The sequence below is a fragment of the Anser anser genome (genome assembly GCF_964211835.1).
Source record: "Anser anser genome assembly, chromosome: 3".
Classification (NCBI taxonomy): Eukaryota; Metazoa; Chordata; class Aves; order Anseriformes; family Anatidae; genus Anser; species Anser anser.
The window spans coordinates 78,601,264-78,614,494 of NC_139722.1; the positions used below are offsets into that span (position 1 = coordinate 78,601,264).

Here is a 13,231-nt window from a genome sequence, read left to right on the forward strand (position 1 = left end):
CAAGAAGGAGAGCAGACAGGAGATGCTCTGTGCAGATTGGAGCAGATCTGCTGGGTAAGAAAAAAAGTGTCCTATCCAGCCTACCTGGCAGTTTCCATAATCACTTTTCAAGGTAAACTTGTGCCACTACTGAAAATTTCATAGTGTACTAAATTACGTTTTTGTGCTTCTGACTGCTTTTGACTTCCTAAAAGTGAAATCCAGCGCAGACCTATTGTCTGTATGGACCTATCTCAAGACCAACATATTTCACTTCGTAAGACCTAATGCTTTATGAAAGCATTTTGGTTGCAATAGGCAAGACTTATATGAAATGTTACCCCCCACTTTCAGCTTCTGCGTCTAAAGACAAGAATTTAAAAGCTACCTCTTTTTACTACCGGGAAGATTGCCTGGGCACTGGAGGTGAATTCAACAGCTACTCAAGGCTTCGTATATAACTAGGAATACATCCTGTGCAGTGTGTTGTTATCAGAAAACTGTATCTGTTGTAGAATGTCAAAACTTGATTAAGTTGTGGGGAAGGAGGGAGTGATGTACTATAAGTCATTCATGCACAATCATTTGTAGAGCATTTTATGCCAGCTATAACAGTCTAGAGTGTGCTAGCAGAATATAAATCTCCTGATCAAAAGAAAAGAACTCTTTGTAACAGGCTTTATTATTGCAATAGCAGTTCAGGTTAAGTAAGTATATTTATTCTAGCCCCATAGTTTTCAGTTGTTACTGAAAACCTTTTATCATTTAAGCTGAAATTTCTGCTCTGCCTTTACCAGACCATGATTTGTGTGGAGTTCTTACTCTTGTGCCTTCAGCTGAACTGTTTCACTTCCAGTTTCTCAATCTCACATATTTAAAGTTTTCTTTCCAATTTTAATTTATGACTTTCCCCACTGTACTTGGAAAAACATTTTTTTTAATTTTTTTTAATGCTCTCCCTGCAATCTGAAGGTTTATTTCTTTGATGTCTTGGTGTCATTTTTGCTGTACATCTAGTAGCTTGAGTTCACCAGACGGTAGCCAAATATTAAGGCTTAGAGCAAGTCCAAGCACAGAATTTGTGTAGTTCCTAAGCATTACTGTTCCATGCAATGTTTCTGCAAGACGTAGTTGTTGCTGTAACTTAGGATGTGAACTGAAATTGGGTGTACAGAAGAACATGACCTAACCAACACATTAGAGGGTCTTTGCAGCTCCAGATCACAGAATGGCAAAACTCTTGCTCAGATTCAGCTGGGAGAGCAGATGCCGAGACCCAGTCAGCCACCCGATACTAGGAAGGCTCTTTTCTGTTCAGCAGAACTTTAAACAAGAAACTGTGCTTTCTGCTTTCCATCAGGAAGAACATTGTTCGGATGGTCCTAAGACTGAAGGGAGTCCGTTAAACTAAGGCACAATATTTATGGTATCCAACTCTTAGTGTCATGACCATTACCCACAGCTGTCCTGCACGGGGATGTAGAGCTGCTTGCTCTTAGCACTGCCCTGTCCATTATGCCTGTCCGTGCTGCCCCTATCAGGTGCATCGATTTTGTGTGTTTGGCAGTGGCACAGCTTCTGCAGGAGAAGAGGGAATGTCCCTGTCCCTGCAGTCCTTACCTGGTGACTCAAGCACTGCCACGAGGAGCATGAAAAACACTACTTTTAAAATTGAGCTTAATAAGCTTATGGAAGGGATTAGAGAAGGTTGTGAGGACTGGTGTCTGCGTCCCTGGTATTGCAGGCGCGATGTTCCTAATTCGACTTAATGTAATCTAGTGTCTGGCTGGATAACCTTGTTACGCTGATACAGAGCTGCCAACCCTTAGTGCCTCCTTTGGCGTAAAATAAATACTTGAAACCTGCCACAAGGTGCAAGATCATTTAAAAGCCAGACTAATGACAGCATAGGACTGTGAGGCTTATTCCATTCTGTGAGGAAGAGGACCAGGATGTGCATTGTAATGCTTAGAAATATTCCGTGTGATACGGGATAGTGAGACTAGCCATGTAGAGGAAGACAGACTATAGAGGGGAAGTTCCTGAGCAGATCTGTAAGATGGTGGGTACAGTTCCAAAGCAATTAGCTGACATGCCATCACTTTGGCGTGGTTTTCAAAATGTCCTGACTGAGTAGTCATTGCTTTCTGTTGGGTCTACACAGGTTAATTTTCTAATGGTATCCGAAGTAGTGTATTGACCCGAAGTAGTCATGTCTGAGCTCCGTGTGTTTCCACTGCAACTGTGGCAAGGGAATTAATTCAGATCTGCATGTGCTAATTCATGTCAGATACTCAAGTTAATCCTGCTTTAAATTGCTAGTGCAATCTGAACATGCCTTGTGATGATCAGGAGTGAGCTTATCTTCCTTTCCTACTTTTGTCCTAGGTCCAACACGAAAAATGCCCTTGACTGCCAGTGCCATGGACTTTTTTCAACTCTTTGTCCCTGACAACGTGCTAAAGAACATGGTGGTCCAAACCAACATGTATGCCAAGAAGTACCAGGAGAGGTTCGGTAGTGACGATACCTGGATTGATGTCACCTTGACAGAAATGAAGGCCTTCTTAGGCTATATGATATCGACCAGCATCCACCACTGTGAGTCCGTTCTCAGCATCTGGAGCAGCGGCTTCTACAGCAACAAGAGCATTGCACTTATCATGACACAATCACGATTTGAAAAGATCCTGAAGTACTTCCACATTGTGGCCTTCCGCTCGAGCCAGACAACGCATGGCCTCTACAAAATCCAGCCTTTCCTGGACTCTCTGCAGAATGGCTTTGACTCTGCTTTTAGACCTTCACAAGCCCAGGTAAGAGTTGACCTGTTGGCAGGGAAGATGTAACTACAACCTACATGCTCTAGGTTGTCTTGCTATGACTGAAAACGCAGACCATAGCTGCCTGTGGAAAGAGTTAGGACTTGCACTCCTAGGGATTGCTAGGAGTGACCAGCCTTGACCTTAGTGGAAGGTGCTTGCTGTTATGGTCCAGGCCTTCCTGGGAAGCAGCAGCGCAGCTACCCGCTCCCCCCACTACGGGGAAAAGGCGAAATAAGCAGAGGGCAGGTGCCTTTGCTTGCCGCGGTTGTCAGCCTGTGCCTTGTGCCAGTCTTTTCTTTGATGATGGGTGGTGCTCCCATGGAAGAACTTATTGCTGTGTGTGTATACAACCAAAGTGTCATAGAATCATAGAATCATAGAATATCCTGAGTTGGAAGGGACCCTTAAGGATCATCAAGTCCAACTCTTGATACCGCACAGGTCTACCCAAAAGTTCAGACCATGTGACTAAGTGCACAGTCCAATCTCTTCTTAAATTCAGACAGGCTCGGTGCAGTGACCACTTCCCTGGGGAGCCTGTTCCAGTGTGCAACCACCCTCTCTGTGAAGAACCCCCTCCTGATGTCGAGCCTAAATTTCCCCTGCCTCAGCTTAACCCCGTTCCCGCGGGTCCTGTCACTGGTGTTAATGGAGAAAAGGTCTCCTGCCTCTCGACACCCCCTTACGAGGAAGTTGTAGACTGTGATGAGGTCTCCCCTCAGCCTCCTCTTCTCCAGGCTGAACAGGCCCAGTGACCTCAGCCGTTCCTCGTACGTCTTCCCCTCCAGGCCTTTCACCATCTTCGTAGCCCTCCTCTGGACACTCTCCAACAGTTTCATGTCCTTTTTGTACTGTGGTGCCCAGAACTGCACACAGTACTTGAGGTGAGGCCGCACCAGCGCAGAGTAGAGCGGGACAATCACCTCCCTTGACCTACTAGCGATGCCGTGCTTGATGCACCCCAGGACACGGTTGGCCCTCCTGGCCGCCAGGGCACACTGCTGGCTCATATTCAACTTGCTGTCAACCACGACCCCCAGATCCCTCTCTTCTAGGCTGCTCTCTAGCGTCTCATTGCCCAGTCTGTACGTGCAGCCAGGGTTTCCCCGTCCCAGGTGCAGGACCCGGCACTTGCTCTTATTGAACTTCATGCGGTTGGTGATCGCCCAGCTCTCTAACCTATCCAGATCCCTCTGCAAGGCCTTTCCACCCTCATTCGAGTCCACAACTCCTCCAAGTTTGGTGTCATCAGCAAACTTGCTCAAAATACCTTCTATTCCTACATCCAGATCGTTTATAAAAATATTGAAAAGTACCGGCCCTAAAATGGAGCCTTGAGGGACACCACTGGTGACCGCCCGCCAGCCTGACGCAGCCCCATTTACCATAACCCTTTGGGCCCTGCCTGTTAGCCAATTGCTCACCCATCGTATGATGTTTTTATTTAGCTGTATGGTGGACATTTTGTCCAGTAGGATCCTATGGGAAACCGTGTCAAAAGCCTTGCTGAAGTCCAAAAAAATCACATCAGCTGGTTTCCCTTGGTCCATCATACGGGTGATCTTATCATAAAAGGAAATCAGGTTAGTTAGGCAGGACCTGCCCTTCACAAACCCATGCTGGCTGGGACCAATGACTGCTTTGTCCCCCAGGTGAGCCTCAATAAGTTCGAGAACCATCTTCTCCATGATTTTACCAGGCACTGACGTGAGACTGACAGGCCTGTAATTGCTAGGGTCTTCTTTCTGACCCTAGTGAGTGTCAGTGAACTGGAAATATTTCTGGACTACCAGAAATAAAGTAAATGACTTCAGTGAATTTTCATTTCCAGATACTATTAGGGGCACAACAGAAAGCCATTCTCTAGGAAGACTGCTCTGGAGACTGGGCAAACAACGTAAGAAACTAAATATAGAAACTTAGGAAGCTAGAGGTTGTCTGACTACAGCTGTACAGTTGAAAAGAACTTTGTTCCACTACAAATGAAATCCTTTTGGAGTTGCTGGTCATGTTCAAAAGTCTGGAAAGAAAAAGGAATTAATGTGAAATACGTTGCTGCTTGAAATAACTTTTCAGTCAACTCTATGTTTTCAGAATATAAACTGATTTCACACAGCCATTGGGAAAGGGCGTTATGTGCATCTTCCTTTTCCCTCCTGTTTTGCCATTGAAGCATAGGCTTTTGCCCACTGTACAAAATAAATGGAGACATAGATACATCGTATCCATGGAGGTATGCCTAAAAATAAGACTGGGAGTGACCAGGGAGTAATTTGAGTTTTTCTGTCTATTTTACAGACAATAAAAAAGCATACCTGTATAATCCAGGACAACTCATCTGTCTAAAAAGCAATTAAGGTAGACATGGGAGAAGGGAAGCAGGAGTGTTCTCACTAAGCCATGCTAGCAAGATGCCTTTCCATCAAGACAAGACAGGCTGTTAGAAGCATGGTATTATTGGGACCAAGCTCTCATTAAGATATGAAATCTAATCCTTATCCACTGACTTCAATGGGCACAAGATAAAGGGTTCAGAAATGTGATCACTGTGTCTAATGTAAATGCTTATAATGGTGTGCTGTGGGACATACTGAGAGTGCAAATCCATTAAAGGAAAAAATTTGATTTGCATGTATATCCCTTCTCCCTTTCCCAAACGAGGTCTGAAAACTGAATTGATGAAATCCATAGTGTCCTGTTTGCAGTGATAAAACCTCTAAATTTCTGCAAGTAAAGCATATGCTTGTGCTAAGCTTGGTAAGGAGATTCTACTTTAAGAAAAAAAAAGGAAGAAAAAGTGACAGCCCAATTCTCTTCCTCCCCCCTTCACTTCTGTGCCCCCTTTTCAGTGTTTACGTCAGTGATTTCTATACAGCATGTGTCAGTTGTATTGAGCGGAACAAAAAGCACTAAAATACTGCTTCAAAAATAACTGAGAGAAAGAAAAAGGTTTTGAATCTGTTGTTAAAAATAGTCTGGTGTAGCTTCAGTAGCCTACTGGGGGACATTCCAGTCCTGCTCCCAGAAGGAGCCTTGTGCCTAACGCCCTTCTGGGTGCCATCAGGCAGAGCTACACGCTACCTGTCTCAAGGGACGTGGACCCCATCTGCTCAAAACAGCAGGAGAGACCTCTCCCTGGAAATTGTCTTGAGTACAGATTAGCAGACTGCGGTAAACATCAATCCCAGGTTGTCAGACTCAGTGAGGCTAGAAATAACAACCCAGTTGCATAGAAACAAAGGGAAGAGGCAAGGGGAAAGAACTATTCAGATGGGCTTTTGAATGGGCATTTTAGCAAGAGGGGCCCAGGTTTCTGTAGTCAGCAATACCTGGAATCCCATGTTCAAAATGCATTTGTTGCTTAATGTGCATCTCCATTTTAAACATAAGACTTTTGGTATCCAGGTGGTTTGTGCCTGAACCACAATCTATAATCAAACTTTAGGCTAATGCCCTATAAATGGCATCAAGCAGAGGAATGATGTGGGCTGTTCAATGCAGCCAGGCTGTCTGGGATCGTAGATGTTCTTGTTACTGCCTTTCTTCCATTGGCAATGTGGACTTGCAGAACATGGGTTAGCAGGCTGCCATGTTTAAATCATTCCTGTGGACAGAACCAACAGTCTTGGAGTCAGGCAGGCAGTGCATCACCTGCTTTCTTAGTTATTTCTTCTGTAGCTTTGGTCTTTTCCTTTTGAAGAGCTAGAAAAGACTCTTTAATTGAAGCTTCTCTCTCAGATATTTTTTTCCCCTCAATCCCCCAAAAGTGTGCATGCAAAAATGACACTGCGCTTTTTATGAAAGCAGATTGAGGGGAGAGAGAGAACTAAGCCAATATACCAAAACAAAGAAAAGATCTAGTGAGTTATAATTATTTTGCTAAATATACTGAGCAAACAGAAGGAAATAATTACTTTCTAGTCTTTGAAGGCACTGAAAGTCCAGAACATGTAATTGTGTATCGTCAGTGCAAGCTTCAATTTCAGAAATAACAGAAATGGTGTTCTGACCTAGATTGTATAAGAAGGACAGGAATATTCTCTGCGTCCTACTCCTCCCCAACAACTCAAGTATAAATCGCTGCTGCCTGTACCTGAACGAGGAAAGTTGGAGTTAGGGATTCAGTTCCTAGAATCAGTGTCATCTCCTTGTTGCTTGGCTCCACGTAGCTTTGTAGCTATGTTACTATCTGCAAGTGGAAGCCTGAAAACAGGGAAGGCACCTTGATTAAGCTCAGAAGGTACCCTGCAACAAATTCAAGGGTACTCACCTGCCAAGGACATAAACTGAATTCCAGAAGGAAGCAGAGATATGGAAAATAACATCACTGCTCAAATACCCTTCTGTGCCTGCTGAGTATTTATGTGCTTGTCAGCAGGATGTGACTACACAAGATTGTTGTCGGTATGGGGGAGGTTGGGTATACAGCTCTGTGCACTCTGCCCTTCCTTCTCCTGCCAAAGCATCTTCTCTTCAGTGTCTTGGAACCAGACATAGCTGGATCTGCTCAGTGAAATGTCGGCTGGGAGCAGTTAAGCACGTTTGTGCAGCTGACTTAAGTCCTTCAGGCAATGAGCTCCCTAGCAAAAACAGAGCCATAACTCTAACCTCATCCTCTGAAGGCAGTGCTTGCTCTAATTGGGCTAGTTACTAAGGGGCTTGTTTGATTTTTGCTCTTGGTGGTATCATAGTTCTTCCAAACCAGTTGACAGCTTTAGGCAACGGCTTCTCTAAAAAAAATAAAGGTGTTTAAAGAGGCTGATTAAATTGTACCTATTCTGTGTTCTCAAAATTAGATGTTGATTTGGTATTGGGAATTTCCAAATTACAAGATTTTGTTTAAGTCATATGTCTGTGTCTCAGTTTCCCTATTTTCAAAAAGATCCTTTGTGAGCAAGGATCCTGGTCGCAGCCCAGGACTGCTCTGTTTTAAGGGTTCTGTGAGCATAACACAAAGATCATAAGTATTCAGAGGGTGCCAGCCATGTATAAGACATGGATCAAGACGGAGAGGCAAAGGAACAGTAAGGATATTGAGCAAGGTAAATTTCTGATGTCCTGTAGTTCTTCGCCAGTTGTTCCTCTGGCGAAGCCAGACTTTAGGGAGAGTTTGACAGCAGAAAGTGATGAAGCTTTGTGGCTGTTTTTAAATGACCTCATGGTAATGGAGTGCTGTAAGAACTGATTTTCTTCTGAAGAAAGTCAATTGAAGACTGAACAAACGGGCAGAGGATCTTGAGAGGAGCTTTAAATCATGGCTCCATTGGAGGTGGCAGTTAACCTTTGAATATGGCAAAGAGGATCAGTAAAATATGGATAGGTTGAACGGGTCTTTGAAAGTGAAGAGAGAGAGCCTGTCTGATATATTGGAGAAGGAGAGCTATCAGAGAGAAACAGAGAGAAGTGATATCGCCTGCTGTGATGGCCTAGGACAATGGCTTACCAGCAGGAATCATTAGGGCAGGGCTGCCTCATATTGAGGCCAAAAGGAGAACTGTTGCCAGGCGTCTGTGACCTTGGATGAAAACTTTACGGAGTGGGTGGGTTGGAAAAGCTATGTATTTTGGAGCTGTTATTCAGAAAGCATGGAAAACGCAGGCACTGCCTGGCTCAGAGCCCCTTGCAGGGACTTGGGTGTAAAGTCTGACATTGAGATTCACAGATCTGCGGCAGGAGGAGAGGGATGGCTGCAAGGACCAGAAAAGGAGATAGCAAGGGGTTATCTTAAGGGAAAGGAGATGCTCTCAAATGTAGCGTAACAAAAGCCGAACTGACAGTTGGATATTCAAGCAGCAGAGATGTCAGATGCTTGCAGAGAATTCAGCTTAGGTGGGAGGAGCTCAGAAGCAAGGAAGCAGAAATGCAAGCTACCGTCACAGGAGCATTAGGTGAATCTGTGCGTACAAGTGCAGTTCCCCAGGGGACCCTGCTCACAGCTGGATGGTACCCACCGAAAGCCAGAGACAGGGCTGGCTGGGGCAGTTTCTCCAGGGGACAGACTGAAGAGACAGCTTGTGTTGGGGATGGCTGTGGAGCTAAGGTAGATAATGTCTGAGGACATGTTGGTTCATTATCTAAGGCAACGGAGTGCAACAAGTCTGAGTACAGACGAGTTAGTGGCTCTGGGCTTTGCCTACCGGCCTATTTGGGCTGTGCCGAGAGCAGGATGGGTGGCGTTACGGAGTGGAAAGAGCTGTGGAGGTGATCTAAACCAGAGGAGAGAGAAAGGCACTCCAGGCAGTGATCAGCTGTTTTGCTCAGTGAATGAAAGATTTGATGAGATGGAGCAATTGTTGGAAAGACAAGAGTCTAAGATGGGACTCTGGCAATTTGAGTGCATGTGCATATGGAAGGGGAAAAAAAGAGTGAAATCTTAGCAAGAAGACCTAGCAGGGTTGAAGATGGCTATGAAGAACAGGAAGGGAAAAAAAAAGCAAAAACCAACAACAACAAAATAGCTGTGAGGGAGTGGAACAGCTAGATGAGGAGCTCCATATACCTCAACAAAACTGGGGATTTGAGAGGAGAAAATGGGGGAGATTTCTGTGAAGAAATCCACAGATATCTTGCATCAAAAGAAGTCAGAATAGGAAGAAGGGAGAGCCTGCAGAGTGAGTCAAAGATGGTGAAGAGACTGCCAGGAATACGTGTGGGAGTCAATTAAGCTTGAAAGTAGATTTTTTTCTAGGAAGAAAAAAAGCAGGAAAGAATATGGCATGGGGGCAGTAAGCCTGCTCCTGGAAAAGTGGGCATTGCAGACACAGCAAGAGTGGGGAAAGGGAATGGAGCAAGTGTCACTGCATGGGGATTTGCAAAGAGATGAGTTTGAGATGAAGGAGGGAGTATAAACTAATGGGGCTGGCAAGGGGCAACACAGATAACTCTTGTCATAAGACAACCATGTCAGTGCCAGAAACAACAGATTGCCTCCTTTGAAAAAGAGATGGGGATCAGCTGTCCCAGCAGCAGGCACAGCCCATACAGCATCCTGCTTGCAAAGTCCTTTACAGCTGTTGCATGTGGTGGTGGTGTTGGGGAACACGCTTGTCTCCCCACCCTTTCTGTAGGAAGCAAGAAGTGCAAGCTCCAAGGCTGCCATTTCAATTTCTCTGCCTGTCCACGCTCCCTCATTTTGGCAAGAGAAAGAGCAGTTCAGTAGGAACTTCTGGGAAGCTTTGGTCTTTTGGAGAAATGTGAATGACTTAAAATTTTGGGTAGGAGAAAGGAGAGGAGTCTCTGGGACCCAGGGGAAGGCTGGGCTGAGCATGGGCATGGATAAGAGAAGGATGAGGAGATGTTCTCAAAATTAACATTTACTTCCTAAATTTAGGATTGACAGGCCTTACTCTGTCTTAGAAGGCAGAAAGAGTGCAAAGGCTATAAGCAGGATGCAGTAGAGCTGCTGTGAGGAGAGCTGATGCTGTGCTGCAGAAGAGGGAGCCAAGCTAAGGGCAGAGGGTAAAAAATGTCTTCAAATGATGCTTAGACAGCCTTTGCTTTCTGCTGCTCCTCATCCTACAGAGGGGGAGATTATTGCAGTTCAGCCACACCATCTGGCAAGTAAGAGGGGCTTTCCAAAGCTGCCGAATTCTTACCACTGTATCCAACCCCGTCCCTAGGGGGGCATTTGGGAAAGAAGAGCAGTGTTTCGAGGGGCCCTGGAATGAGAGAGGAATGGGATTTGGCTCCAGTGGGGTAGTGGGGCAGCTGCAGCTTTAAGAACAAATAGCTTTGTATGCGACACTCCTTGCTTGCATCTGCATTTTGGTGTATAATTTGAACATTTCACAAGAGTGCTTTCAGATGGTCCTGTGAATGTTTTATGAGCCGTTAAGAAGTGGAGTGCAGCCGCCGCTGCACAGAGAGGGCACAGATGCCTATTTTGGGCTGACAGAGTGATGTTCGACAAACATCTTGTGTTCAGGAGGCCAGCAGCTGCTCATCAGTGGTGCTTAACTGCTTACCCACCGCATCTCTCCTACAGACAGTGCTCCCTGCTTTAATACAGCGTTGTTCTCATTTTTGCCACTGGATACGAGCAGATGTGAACAAAAGTAACATACATGCGTGGAAAGGGTCCTTCTGAGGGTATGATAGCCTCTGCCTTGTGGATGCCTGTATCTGGACCCTGTCTCTGTGGGGTGATAGTCACTGGAAAAGAGTGGGCTCCTTTAGGCATAGCCCATCTGACTATTTTACAAGTCTTTAAGGTTTGAGCTATGTCCTACAGGGATGCGTCCCCCTTGTGTACTAGGGGGCAGCCTCCAGGGGCTTGCTGTGATTTGTATGCAGATGTCCGAGTTCGGTCAGCTGAAACCTGCTTTCATCAGCTGAGACCTTTCAACAGCTTCAGAGCATTTGTGCTCTCAGAAGTGACTTGCTAGACAATTCACACACCGTGCAGTCAAGGATGTGGACGTAATGCACAGCTACCTGTGAGCTGGAGGGAAGTAACCGTGCTTTTCTGTAGGTGGTTTTTGTGGTGTAATACCTAATAACTCTGGTACAGAATTAATGGAGAGAAATGTAGCAAAACAGCTATAAGCAATTGGGAATCACGTCTGGATGCAGAATGCAAAAATTGCTTCATTTCCACAGATTTTCATCACTTTCTCCAGTGTACCTTGTCTTTTTTTATTCCCCTCTCTGGTCTCCTATCTTTCTATCTCCTTGTGTCAATTTTTTCAGCTTCTGAGGCAAGAGAGCCTTCCCTGAAGCTGCTGCCACCAGAAAAAATGTTTTCTATCCTTTCACCACCTCCTTAAGTGGCAGCAGAAAATATCTTTTTTTTCCTTCACTTCTCTCCTTTTCTGTGTTTTCCTTTGCTGTAACCAAGTACCTTACAACATATTGTAGGGGGTGTTTGGGTGGAAGACATTCAGCCAAACAAGATTAAGCTGATGATGAAGCTTGGAGAAGCATGCCACTAACAATCTCCCCACCCTTAACACTGCCTCAATTTGGAGGGGTATTGAACTATAGCTGATAGTGAGAGGTAGAAGGCCACATTTTGAGGGGATATTAAAGTGTGCTTGATGGTGAGTGCCACGCCTTGCTACCTTTGCAAACCACTTGTAGAGCAGCCGTCCACAACAGTGTGCTTGGCCAGGCTTTGTTTTTTTGTTGGGTGGCAGCACTGAACAAAAGAAATTTTGCATCTTTGTATGAAGTGATGTGCACAAGCACAATGCAAGGATTGTGTTTGCTTGGAAGATTTCAGCAATCACGAACTCTTTGGTTTCTTTTTTTCTTCTCTTTTCTTTCCAACTGCAGGTACTACATGAGCCCCTGATTGATGAGGATCCTGTTTTCATTGCCACGTGCACAGAGAGGGAGCTGCGCAAGAGGAAAAAGAGGAAATTCAGCCTCTGGGTTCGGCAGTGCTCATCCACTGGTTTTATCTGCCAGGTGGGTTTTACCTCTTCAGATGTCTTGATTTAGTTCCTAGCAGGCCCCTGAATGTGTTGCAGGAACAATAACAGTCACTTTTGACCATAGCCTTGCCAGGGGCTACAGTCAGAGTTCAGCAAAGCTTCTTGTGCCTGCAGATACTTGATCCCAAGGAGAGTGACGACAAGTTCCCAGTGCTCTGTTTGCTTGATGATTTAACTGAGGGTGCCTGTCTGTAACACAATCCATCTGGCTGCCAGCCCTAAGCTAATTAAATTGAAACAGAGCTAAAGGGTCCGTCTGTTTGTACATCCTAAGTTTATCGAAAGGTCTAGGTACTGTGACTACTGTCCTTTCTAATGGGCCAGCTTCTTCCTCCAAGTATAATGTTGCGACTGTGATAGCCAGCCGTGTCCAGTAGGATAAGTTAATATGGTATCAAGATGTCCATTTTTCTGGGAGAAACTTACTAACAGGGTTTCCTTTTACATCTCTTCACACCTCTCTACTTCTCTACCAAGGAAATAAAATCTGATGTGACTTCAAGATGAGATACAAACTTGAGTGGGAGGTGTGTTAAGAGATTTGTATTTAGTGTCGTAAAGCACTAGAGACAACTTTTGAAATTCTCAGATTCTCCAGTTGCTGGTGTATTTTTGAGCACTCTTGAAAATCTGGCCATTTATTTTGGTACCTAAGGGTGAGGGGGCAGATAATTTCTGATACTTCTTTTTCCCAAGAGCTTCTGTGAAAACCTGGTGTCATGAATGCTCCAGAGTAGCAATGCTGATGTGCTGGTAGCACTGACCACCCAGGCTGAATGCATGTCAGACCTGCGAGGCCTGCGGATTTGCTGTGGTTGAATGTTCATTCACAGTACAATTTGACCTGTGAATCGCTACAACTGTTTTAGTAGCTACGCAAGAAAAGAGCCTGTCTGGGAACAGAGGTTTGTATTTTCAGCAGTATTCTTCACTGTACGAAGGACATGAGGATCATACATTTTCTGTCCAGATTTTAACAGTTTTGTCCAAAAC

The 13,231-nt window shown here is 45.0% G+C and overlaps 1 protein-coding gene across 1 annotated transcript in view; it reads left to right on the forward strand.

Annotated features, from left to right (window-relative positions):
• PGBD5 (piggyBac transposable element derived 5) overlaps nt 1–13,231 on the forward strand; it is a 73,001-nt gene that overhangs the window by 26,399 nt on the left and 33,371 nt on the right. The window contains exons 2-3 of the mRNA XM_083831078.1: nt 2,368–2,795; nt 12,078–12,212. Coding sequence (XP_083687204.1) covers nt 2,368–2,795; nt 12,078–12,212 — 563 coding nt within the window. The remainder of the gene's footprint in view (nt 1–2,367; nt 2,796–12,077; nt 12,213–13,231) is intronic.